General features: G+C 37.3%; 1 protein-coding gene across 1 annotated transcript; it reads left to right on the forward strand.

Annotated features, from left to right (window-relative positions):
- The first annotated feature begins 44 nt into the window (after nucleotides 1-44).
- Nucleotides 45-11,743, forward strand: MFSD8 (major facilitator superfamily domain containing 8). Its single transcript, XM_014949836.1, has 12 exons — nucleotides 45-174; nucleotides 1,664-1,749; nucleotides 2,724-2,767; nucleotides 3,924-4,164; nucleotides 4,468-4,581; nucleotides 5,549-5,693; nucleotides 6,332-6,387; nucleotides 7,328-7,436; nucleotides 8,535-8,669; nucleotides 9,052-9,155; nucleotides 9,254-9,513; nucleotides 10,281-11,743. Exons 1-12 carry the CDS (start codon nucleotides 86-88, stop codon nucleotides 10,494-10,496), a joined length of 1,599 nt encoding a protein of 532 aa, XP_014805322.1. The 5' UTR covers nucleotides 45-85; the 3' UTR covers nucleotides 10,497-11,743.
- Nucleotides 11,744-12,544: the final 801 nt, after the last annotated feature.

Raw genomic sequence — 12,544 nt, forward strand, 5'->3', positions numbered from 1 at the left:
CTCAGGGCGGTGTTGGAGGGCGGGGCGGGAGGCTTGGGGGCGGGGGTGGATCCCGGGCACGGCGGTGCTCGGGAGTAGCTGAGGTATGGCGGCCGCGGTTTGTAGTCCGGAGGTGTCTGCTGACGGGCAGGACGAGCCTTTGCTGAATGCCGGAGAGGTGGAGGAGGAGAGCAGGTAGGGGATTAGTTTCCTCCCACCCCCAATCCTTTCTGAGGCGATTCCTTGCGCCGCGGGGAGCTGCGCCAACGGCCGCCTCCGGTTCCTCACAGGCGGGAGGGGGGCGGTTGAGGCGATACCCCCGTGAGTTGCTGGAGGGTGGGAGACGAGTCCGTCTTCCCTTCTTCGTGGGTGCTTTATCCCGCCAGAGAAGCGCAAACCTGAGGGAAATGGCCGGGCTGGGGAGCCGGCGGAGGGCTGACAGATGCGGCCGTCTTCCCCGGCCGCGCCACTGGCCTCCCGGGGTCTGGGGCCGGGCGGGCGCTGGATCCTTCTGCAAAAAAAAACCCGAACACCCTGGCTCGGGAACTTCCATTATCGTGGTGCTGAAGTCTGGGTATTTCGTAGCACTCTTCTTCACTTGTTTTCTTCCTTCTGTCAGGAAAACAACAGTGTCTTGAATGTGTAGGGGTGGCTGCTGCTGCCCTCTTCGCTGGAGTGTTCGCATACTTGAAGCGTACTGCTGGCTTTAACTCAGATCTTGAAAACATAGCATACACGTAGCATATACAAGAGCTTGACAGGCTTTTTCCTACTCATGACGGGCAATAGGATTACAAAGTGCACTTAGAAACGACATTTATGTGGTTAAAGTTTTTTGGAACCAAGACGCTTCAGTGGTGTGAACATTTCTGAAGAAACAGATATACAAATCATCCTGTGGAATAGCTGTATTTGCTTTAAAATCGTGTGTGTGCCTAAGCCTATGTATGAACCTACATAAACAATGTTTGTAACCTATGTTTGGGCATATATAGCCCAGGTCTGCATTTTTTGGACAGAGATTATTTTGTTTAGAATACTTCAAAAGAAGCAGAGAACCCTGAAATGTTCTTGTTTCTGAAAAAGTGTGTGGGTCTCAGAAGGTGCGTTTGAATTTTAGAAAAAGGAACTTACTGCTCACAAAGTTCGTAACTTCTGTTTTAATTCTTTTTGCAGCCCTTACAACCTTCAACAGTATTTTTACACTATATTTTCTCAGGGGTAAAAATAGACTGGCCATACCTTTTCCCCTAAGCAGTAGTTGTTCAGGTTTGGGGTTTTTAAAGTCACAGTTCTGAGAAGACGTCTGGGGTTTTATGGCTTAATACACACCTAAAGCCTTTACATAATATCTGTGATGCTCCAACGCATCTATACAAAGAGATTGCAGAATTGAAGGTCTCTCTAGATAAAGATCTCTTTGTGTAACATTTGAATGCAATAGTACGTGATAGTTTTTCTACTAGTTTTTTGATTTGTCGATGTCGTATTTTTCAGTGAAAAATCAGCTTGCTTCTAAAACAATTTCTTTGTATTCTTTGCTCTGTGAAAGTCCATTCCTGCATAACAACTTACACAACTGTATTGAGAGGTTTGTGAAAAATGTTTTCAGTGTCCTGTGGGAATGACTAGAAGAGTACCTGGTAATGATTTACTTTTCTCTCAACTTTTGGTTCAAAAACAGGGATGTTGTGGAAACACAAGAGCATTATAAGAGCAGGTGGCGATCCATCTGGATTATGTATCTTACTATGTTTCTCAGTAGTGTAGGTGAGTAAACTCAGGTGGAGTTCAATGTTATTTCCTTAATGAATATATATTGTGGTTTGAAAATTGCAGGGTTTTCTGGACTGCAACTCCATAGCTCCTTTAATGCTACTGTTCTTTCATAACTTTAAAAAGGTGCATTTTCTGATGCTTCAAAAGAAAAGATATGACTAGCAAATCAAACAAATAATTACATTTAATAAGATAAATTAAATATTACTCTGGGTGACATATTACTTAAATCTGTGCTTTATGGGTGTGTAATAGTTCGGGGTAAAAGGTAGTAGCACAATAAGGTTATTGCTCAGAACCAAACAAAACAAAGGTCACCCTTATATCGTCCAAAGTGGAACTTCTAGGGAATGAAAATAGAAGTAATTAGTTCTTAAGAGGTAAGATCTTTGTAGTAGTATATGTAGTCTATTTCAAAATGTGTATGAGAGCTAGAGTGTAGAACAATTTACTGTTGCATTCCTAAATAGCTGCCCCTGGCAACAAGACTTCTGTTGACTTTTGACTTCTGGTGATTTTCTGTGGGCCTAGAAATGATCTAGAAAATCATAGGATACTTAAGTGGTTATTATTTTTTAATTTGATGAATTAAAATGTATTTGATAAATGAATACAAATATGTCAGTATATCAAGAAATTCTTTTCACTCTGGGGACCTTGTTGTCTTTCCATTGGGAGGAAGAATCCCATGCAGTTTGCTTGGTGCATCAGTGTTGTTTTTATTTAGCATGTACACACACCTATAAAATGTCCTTTTTAAAATAGTTCCTCCTGTTAGGAGGAACTATCACTTAAAAAAAAGCATATAGTACATATTTTTTTTCAGGTGACAGACTGATGCACAGTTTTACACTATAATACACTTAGTGGCAGAAGAATGAACCTGTAATAACTGTTTCATTAAAGCAAATACTGATAAACACAGCAAATGAAGTAACTTCAGTTATGTTTTTACTGTTTTGCAGGTTTCTCAATTGTAATTATGTCTGTGTGGCCGTATCTCCAAAAGGTCTGTAAATATGGTTGTTGGGGTTTTTTTAAGTAGTAAGAACAAGAAACTCCTGCATAGAAAGTATGTAATACAAAACTTGGCATTTTATTTATGAAAAGAAACAGCAAAGGGAAGCGTATGTTTATGGGACTTTTATTTTGCCATCCACTTGGACAGCTTTCATTATTTCATGTAAAATCTGTCAGTTGATTTCCTGAGTTGATAAAGGTACATCATAACTCAGAAACATCTGGTTTTCCAATATAATTTCACTGTTTTCTTGAACAGTGAATCAATAGAAGTTTCTTTAACTGAATTCATTTGTAGTGTTAAAACATAATATACGTGGCTTTCAAGGCTTGTAAAAAAGGAAGCTGAAGGTAGAAGTTGTTGTGTAAATGTCAGATTGTTGCACGTAGACCTTCTTGATATTCTTAACAGGTAGTTGCCTGTGTTTCTGGATAGTGCTTTTAGGTTTTTTTGGTTTTTTCCCCTCTATGTTGCATTCTTCTTAAAAGTGGCATAAAAGGTCTCTAAAACTTTAAGTTAATCTGTGCTAGGATTTTACTGTTCCCAGAATTGTAGGAGGCAACTTCAAATGCAAATTTGGAAGAAAGCATCCTGGGCAGGGTCCTGGAGGTATTGTTAAAATTGAGGCTGGTGCTGAATTCTTGGAAAAGAAAAGAAAATGCGTCATCAGCCTTGTAAATTGGGACAGATTTGGGCATGTGCAGAGGTGACTTAGGTGACTCCTTGCTCCTGGCATGTAAACTGTGTACAGTACTGCTTAAGTTATGTCTGCAACCTATAACATCAGCAGCGCTGTATGAAAACTATTTGAGTTTGCTGCAAGCGAGCCTTTTCCAGTCTCAGGAGCAAAGCACGTTTTATTGGTTTGGCACATTGCTGCAGAGAGTTAGCCAAGGTTTATTGCCCCAGACGAAGTACTATGTGGAAACAACTGCTTCTAAAACCCAGAGTGGTGCTTTTATATTGAACACTGCACAATGCCATCGTGAGTACACGATAGCTTAGGTTTGACACTGCATTGCGTAGTGCCATGTACCCTCAGAATTACACGTAGATACTCTGGTACTGATCCTAAAATGGTTTTGTTGATATTATAATATACTATAATACTTTTCTCATAGAACTGATTAATTTGTTTCTGCAGATTGATCCGACAGCAGATGCGAGTTTCTTGGGCTGGATAATAGCTTCATATAGCATTGGCCAAATGGTCGCCTCTCCCCTCTTCGGCGTGTGGTCCAATTACAGGCCAAGGAGAGAACCTCTCGTCGTTTCAACTACTATTTCAGTAGCTGCTAATTGTCTTTATGCCTACGTCCATTTACCTCATTCACACAACAAATACTACATGCTGACTGCACGTGCTCTTGTGGGATTTGGAGCAGGTAACCACAGCAGAATTTACATTTCTGAAAATTATTACATTCTATGCCTAGTTAATATGATATTTTGGTACCAGATTTACCATTATGTGAATGATAACTTACTACTTAACGAAGCAGAGTGAGATGATACTAGTTTATAATAAATTTGTGTAGTTGTGCTGTAGTGTATAAATATTAGAGGGAGTGCTGGGTTTTATTTTCTTGCAAAGTTAGAAAAAAACCCCTAAAATAAATGTAACTGGATAATGTAAGAATATAACTTGGTTTTTACATGAACACTTTATTGGTTTTGTTTTTCTTAAGGAAACGTGGCTGTAGTTCGATCATATATTGCGGGTGCCACTTCTCTTAAGGAAAGAACAAGTGCCATGGCCAATACCAGTGCCTGCCAAGCAGTTGGCTTCATATTAGGACCAGGTAAAGCATATCTTCTTTCCTCACTTCTCTAATGGTTTTTAGGATGAAATTTGGCATCAGAAGTAGGAATCCTCAGCAGCTGTATGTTGGCGATTTTAAGGCAGTTTGTCAGTGGTATCAAAATTGAATAAATGGGGGACACTCATATGTTTGTGTATAAATGATATGTTCTTGTCCAAAGAAATTCTGGTTGGTTGTGGTTAAAAACCAGCTGTTTTGGATTGCTGGCTACAGGAAAAACAAGTCCCAAGATGCTCTCTTGTACCAGTACCGCTAAATAGCCTATGACCAATTGTGCTTTATTGATGGAGACAGAATTTAACATTGCTGTACTCAAGAAAACATTTCCACCTTTCTGAAATGACTGAAAATTTCAGCTTGCTTCATATGTTGTAGAAAATAACATCCAACGGATCCTGTAGTGATAATCACAAAGTCTTCATATTGGCAAAAATTTTAAGATAATAGCACAGGTATTCCAGAGAGCTAAGGGAACAAAGAGCTCAAGGTTTGTTTGTTAGATGAGGTTTTTTCATTAAAAAAACACCCCACACCTTATTTTCTCTTTGGCTTGCCCTTAAAAAAAAGGATAGTCCAGTCCCAGGAGCAAGGCTTTCCATATAGAAGGAAGAAGAAAAAGTAAATCAGCTGTCTGCATATGGCCAAGAAAGTTAACCATCGGTACACTTAGAATTCAGTTCCAGTTCTTTAAGTGTTGTGGTGTTACTTATACAGTGTATTTGTTTGTAACCAAGTAGTTTTCTGGCTAGTTGAGATCCCACTGGTATTCCTCAGTTGATTGAGAGTAGGATTCTCAAAATGTGAAGGGTTTGACAGGTATAATATTTAAATTTTACTTGGCAATTAGAGCAACTTTGCTTATCCAGTATTACATGTTTATTGTATATGTGTTCTAATATTTTATTAATGATTCTTAAGATTTTCTTAATGCATTTATCTTTTTAAGTTTTTCAGACGTGTTTTACACTTATTGGAGAAGAAGGAATAACATGGAAATTAATTCATCTTCAGCTGAACATGTATACGACACCAGTTTTATTTGGAGCTCTCTTAGGAGTTATTAATATTATTCTCATCTTTGCCATATTCAGGTAATCAAGTCAAAAAAGAGAAATATTCTACCTTGTTTTAGTAGGTGGCTTGTAACAAATAATAAGCTGCTCAAAAGGACGAGTAGTAAGCCTGAAATCTGGAGTGCTAAAACTATAAGCTGTTATTAATTTTTCAGGGTTTCTGCCTTCTTTAATGCTTGTATTTTTCATTATGCTCATAAATGAATCATACTGATGTTACGGCTAGAATGTAAACTGATAAAGAAAGTTAGAACTGTTAAGATTATTAGCTTAGCCTTGATGTGTTTTTAATTTTGATGGTTTCTGGCTGTGTTTTTTCTCCTAAAGAGAAGCAAGGTTAGCTTTTCTGTAGGTTTCTCACTGTCTGTGTCGTTCCTTTGAGAATCTTGAGGGGGGATTTTTATTCATTATCCCATTAGTGGCAGTGAAGGGAGGGGAGAGATGCACACAGATACGTCATATTCTCCTACTAGAATATTTTCTTTCTTGAACGTGGTGGTGTTCACTGCAGTCAAATGCAGACCACACAGATGATGTTTAAAGGAGCTGGGAATAATTAGAATTTAGGATTATGCCATTTAGAATTATTTTAATAGAAACTTGACGCAATAGTAGATCAAATATATTGATTAATGAAAATAGTTCTAAATTTCTAGAGAGCACCGAGTGGATGACATGGGACGGCAATGCAAAAGTATCAATTTTCAAGAAGGTACCTATGTTTTCTTGAAAACTTATTCTGTGATTATAATTTTGAAGTACTGTCTTATTACATACAAGCATTTAGAAGTGTTCTAAAATCTGGTGCACTGAGAACTCGAGATGGAAAATAGGCTACATCTCTTTGTAACTGATCCAGAATATGGACATAAAAAAATCTCCCTTCTACTCTGCGGTCATACTTCTGTTCTATATCATGCTGAGTAATATTGTATATCAGCTTTCACGTACAGCATCTTAGTAAAAGGTGTACATAGTATAAGTAAATTTGGTTGGTGAGACTAAAGTACGGTAAATGTCACACATACTGCAACAGTTTATGTTCAATATATATCCTTTTTCTACGCGGTTGAAATTTTTTAAAATGTTATGAGTCTCCCTTTCACTTGAAGAAGTATATGAAAGTCATTTTAAACCTCTTTTTAAATTGATAGAAGTCACTGGTTTCAGTGTTGTATTATTTTTCTGTTTTAAAAGGGAACTGTATGTGTGCACCACACATGGGGGTTTTGTGTATGAAAACACTATCCCCAGGTTAGAGGAACAAAGTCTCTGTGGTAGCACAGAGAATCCACTGTGTATTTTTGACCTTGCAAGAGGAACAGAGAATGTGTTGGTTTCCATTGTTAGAAGAAGTTTGCTTATTTTACTGTCACTCAGGATTTGTCAGTCCCAGCATTACAGTGGGACAACAGATTACACAACCCATTTGGAAATAATTTTCCCTCATCGTCAGAGAAATTGCAGTTTCAACAACACCATTTTGATTTTAAAAGATTATTCTTAGATTGTCAAAATATAACTGCCTAGCCACCCATCAACCTGCATGTCAAATACTTAACAGAGTAAGGAAATCATTACTCTCTTTGATTTCCGGTGGTGTACAAAAAAGCTCAGTTTGCAGTTTAGATTGTTCTTTTCTTTCGTTGCAGAAAGTGGTGGTCTGGATCAGGACACAGAAGGAAACATTGACCATGTTGCTGTGGTAGCAATCAATGTTCTTTTCTTTGTCATCTTGTTTGTGTTTGCTGTCTTTGAAACGTAAGTTTGTCTCTTTTCTCTCAAAATGCTTAGGCATGTAGCATGGTTAGACTGGGTGTGCAGGTAAAGGCTTTTCTGTTGCACTCATTTTCTTAACTTCTTCATAAATAGAAGTCCAAAACCATATGCAATGAAACTGATGTGTACTCATACAGAGTAATAAATTAAAGATCAGTAATAACTGAAAATATGTAGCATACAGTTTTTGGTATAGGAAACATGAATGTAAAAGCTTTTGAATGGATGCAAACCCATACCCTCAACTTTTTAAGCGTTGAAAAAAAGAGTTTAACTTGGGCTACCTAAAATCTTCAGAGAAAACTGTGTCTTCAGTTGAGTACCTTGTTCTATACTTTTTATTTTAATTTTGTGTAGTTTCTTAGTGGGATTCTGATTAGCTCCAAAAGCTCCAGTGAAACTCTTACTTCAGTAATGATTAAAACAGTTGTTTGATATAGTTGGTGTAATTGTATTCATAAATATGCTATTTTACATGACTGGCTTTTTTTTACCTAAAGAAGTATGTTATTCACTCCCAGATTTTCTGTGTTCAAGAAAATAAGTAAAACAACAATATTACCTCAGACTGAAGTATACTTCACTTTTTTAATTTATCACATTCTTTGAGGATATAATATTTATTTTCTAAGTACTTTTACCTCTAACATAGCTGAAATTTCTTTTAACAATATGGCTTTGTCTTAATTGCATTATTTTTAGAAAACTGAGTTCCTAGAGACTGGTTTGTTGCTAAAACTGAAAAATATTAAATGTTTATAATTTGTATACTCGTAGGGCCTGATTTTTTTTGTCTCTGTTATTCTTGCTTTGCTTTAACTCCATCATATTTTCATTAACTATCAGATGCTTCAGAGTATGGGTGGTGTAATACAGCTGTGAGTTTTGACTAGTTGATTTAGTTTTAGTTATTGATGTGTGAGAGAATCAGTGTATACCTAACCTGTGTGTTCTGATGTGCCTGTCAGGAGGAAGGGCTTCTATACCATTATGTTTGATGTTTGGGACAAGATATGAATGGAAATGACTGTATAGAAGAAGCTTTTTTTTAATTGATGTAATTTTGTTCTGTCAATTTAGTATAGCTACTCCACTGACGATGGATATGTATTCCTGGACCAGGAAACAAGCCGTTTTTTATAATGGAATAATCCTTAGTGTGGTTGGCATTGAATCGGTTATCGTTTTCATGGTGGTTAAAATGCTATCTAAAAAGTAAGTTTTTGGACTTTATCAGAATTTTGTTACTTATGGTAGATACGTGTGAAAAGCTTTATGGCAAGGTCAAATCTTCAGTACTTTAATCTTTCACTTGTTAATGAATTTGTGTTTATTATGATAATGAAGTATTTCCAGTTTTGACATGAACGTGATGCTGTGGTTGTTCTTTATTCTGTTAACGTACCCTCTTCCTTCTCTGTCTTACACCCTTGAATCACGAGAAAACAGGGTTTAAGTTACTGGGATTTTATAATTTTTGTTGTGAGTCTTTTGGTCAGGCATCTTTTCCACAAACTAATGGGCTATGTTGTTAGCACCTTCATAAATTTTACTTTAATTAAATGATATATTTAATTGTAATGTCATTGTTCGATAGGACTGGTGAGCGTGCCATACTCCATGGAGGCCTGCTAGTTGTCTTGGTTGGATTCTTTATCTTACTGCCTTGGGGAAAAAAACTACCAAATATCCAGTGGCAAGGTATAATTCAAGTCATACCAAACTATCATTGTAATGTTTTATTGAAAGCTTTTTGTTGTATTTTTTTTCTTAACAGTATGCATAACTTGGTTTTACAGAAATAAAGAATAACTCCATTCCCAGAACAACTTCCATTGAAATGCTGATGCCTTTCTGGAGTTTGCAAGCACTGGAGCTTCCGTCCAACCACACAGCGGAACCCGTGGGCTGCCCCATCACACAGTCCTGGTGCCTGAACACTCCAATGATCTACCTGGCCCAGTATATCACCTCGGACATACTCATAGGATTGGGCTATCCGGTTTGTAACGTCATGTCCTACACTTTATACTCAAAAATTCTAGGACCAAAGCCTCAGGTAAGCACGATGCCTAAACACTTTATTTCATTTGCGCCCTCTTTATTGGAATGATGGATCTAGCTGAAATTCCTTTTGTCATTAGCTGTATAATAGCATGTTTCAAGTGGGGCAGATGTTTCCAGGAACTCTAACCTTTTCTAAAATCCAAGGCAAGTCCCTAGAGGAATTGGAAAGTAAAACTTGTACTACAATATATAGCAAATCTTACAGCGTGAAAATTTCAGAACGACTAAGGCCAAAGCTTGTGACTTTCACGACTGTCCTAGAAGAGTCATTTTTGTGACAACCAATGATATATTTGCAGTATCAATACAGGATAATGTTTTTCTTGCTAAGTATTTTATATAAAGACTACAAATGCTGTGTCCAGACCACAACATATGTGTACCTCCAGTTATTGACATTTTACAGTGGTGAAATACATGGCAAGCTGATATTACTGCTTAACAAATATTTTCTTCCTTTTTTACCACTTAGCTCATTTTTTCCATGTTATATTTTGCTGTAAGAGACCAAGTGCTTTGGGCCAGAATGCCATGTTATTAGAATCCTATAGGAGTATGGAGCTCAGTGGAGCCTTCAAATAAATGCTTAGAGAAGCTGAGTAGTGCTCTTGGAAACCAAGTACTCAGTGTCTTAATGAGTTAAGAAAGATAAGCAATTGCTTAAACACTTCTGAATTTTCTAATTAGGCTAATTGGTGGGAATTATTGGCTAGCCAAATAATTCCTGTATCACTAACATAAGCTTTTGATCCTCTGTAGGGTGTCTACATGGGATGGTTAACTGCCTCTGGAAGTGGAGCACGGATACTTGGGCCTGTTTTTGTGAGCCAAATATACACTCACCTGGGACCACGCTGGGCATTTAGCCTAATCTGCGGAGTTGTTGTAGTCTCTCTCTTGCTCCTGGAGATAGTATACAAGAGACTAATTGCATTTTCTGTCAGATACGGAAGGATGCAAGAAGAGAATTGTTAAATATTTATTAAAAAAAAAAAAAGAAAAAAAGTAAACCCAACCAGAACTAATACTTTAGTTTATTACTACTTTTTAATGAGGAGTACCTAACCACTGACCTTGTTGGCTGAATACTGAAAACTGTAGACCTGTACTTACACATTGACAGGACACGTAGCTTGGTCGTATCCTAATACATGGTCACACCTGCTGCAACAGAGCTTTTGTGTTCAGCTTTTCGAGCAGTGGAGAAAGGGATGTGAACAAGTTCGATCAATACAATGGTGCATTTGAAGTGTGTACAGTGTGTAAGTGATGCACCTGTGTACTGAATGCAGCTGTGAAGGTCACAGGTTATGTGCATCCTTTCCAGAAAGAAGTAAAAGAAATATTTATCTTGATTCTGTGAATCAGGATTAGTAACTGTTTTGTAACTACAAGATCAGTTGATCCGCATGCACTTTGTATGGAAACATCACTACTTCAGTGACCCTTCGGTTTGCTAGCTTCCAAGCACTGGTTAATACAAAATGTCTCACTTTTTGGAAACTGTTACATGTGGGTACATCTTCTCCAGGATTTCAACTGAAATGTGACAGGATTGTGGAGGGAAGGAGGTGCCTCCTTCGTTAGCAGTTTGTGTGGGATTTGGGTATTTAAGTGGATTAAGAGCCATTGAAAATCACAGCCTCAGTGGCTGTTACTTGAACTACAGTGAACCATGTGTGCAATTTTTCTCCTACTGTTTTGTTGAATGCCTTTTTGTAGCAAGAAAGGTAACCTGCACAGTGTTGAATTAAAAGCTTTTCTTAACTTTACTACAAGAAGGAAACACTAAACATGATAGTTTACACTCTTCTTGTCATTGGTGAGAACGCTGAGCAACAATTGTTAATGTTATGTAAAAAGGAGGAGACTGGCTCCTTGGGTGTTGACTATTATTTGCAGGCTGATTTTTTTCTCATGTGGTATGAGAAACAAGAATTTACAATGTTTGAAACGTTCAGGGTTTATTTTTAAAAAGTGAAGTAATAATTTTCCTTCATAATGGGGCCTAAGCTTATCTGTACGGGTTTGTTTTATCTGTCTCAGTACTACTGGGGAAAAAATATCTGGAATAACTCCAGTATGAGAGTTGTAACTGCTGCTTAATGTGTCTAATATTTGATGCCTACTGAATTTATTAAATGTAATTAAGTATTCCTATGTAATCAATTGTTCAAGCACTAAAAGACTATTGAATTAAAATATTATTTTTTCAATACTGACTGAAGGGAATACAGAAATTTTATTCTCTCTCAGGCTTTCCTGCTGCAGAATCACAAAAAGTTATAAGAAAGGACCTCGTTTTTATAAACATTTCTTCTATATGCTAATTCATAATAAATAGTACCAGAAGTACCATTATTTTGGTGGTGAAAACAAACTGCAAAGTGAAATGCTTAGTTACAGCAACCAGAAGTTACTTCAGTCAAGAGAAACTGGTGTTACTTTAGACATGAGAAATGCAAGAGTTCTCAACGTGGCTAACACAGGTGGGATTTTGTGTGGGTTTGCACTGAATGTATGTACGTTGTAGTGTTTTGATTACTGTTGCTTTTCAGGCTAGCTAACTTCCAGTTTAAGAGTGAGAGAATGTTTGGGTACTTGAATCTAGTTTTATTCTTAACCCTTTAAATAATTACAGGTAAAATAATCCAGGTCTCCTTTTCTGCAGTGCATACCCGTAGAATACAGAATATCACTAAAAAGGGGTAGCCCATTCACATTAATGTGCATAATAATTGAAATCATCATTATATAATACTTAAAATAAGAAAGAAAGGTTTGAAATTCTTTGGCCCCAAGAATTTTTATTTTATTTGTTTTAAGCTATGACTTGTTTGTTCTGGGTTGTCATCCTCTTACTCTCTTACAAAACGTGTTCTTGTATTCAGAGGTAGAGCTTCTGGTTTTCCGTTTTTATTCCCGTAAGCAACGGTGTAATGTAACTGCACTGAAGTCCCACCGTTCCTTACAAGCCCCCAATTGTTCTTTCCAAGCATTTATGTCTTTCTGCCCTCTGCTGT

This window comes from Calidris pugnax, unplaced genomic scaffold, assembly GCF_001431845.1.
Source record: "Calidris pugnax isolate Ruff unplaced genomic scaffold, ASM143184v1 scaffold42, whole genome shotgun sequence".
Lineage (NCBI taxonomy): Eukaryota > Metazoa > Chordata > Aves > Charadriiformes > Scolopacidae > Calidris > Calidris pugnax.

Coding starts and splice junctions, on each gene's coding strand:
- MFSD8 (XM_014949836.1), top strand. CDS start 86: ATGGCGGCCGCGGTTTGTAGTCCGGAGGTGTCTGCTGACGGGCAGGAC. Junction 1,750..2,723: donor TATGTTTCTCAGTAGTGTAG/GTGAGTAAACTC, acceptor ACTGTTTTGCAG/GTTTCTCAATTGTAATTATG. Junction 8,670..9,051: donor GTTAAAATGCTATCTAAAAA/GTAAGTTTTTGG, acceptor ATTGTTCGATAG/GACTGGTGAGCGTGCCATAC.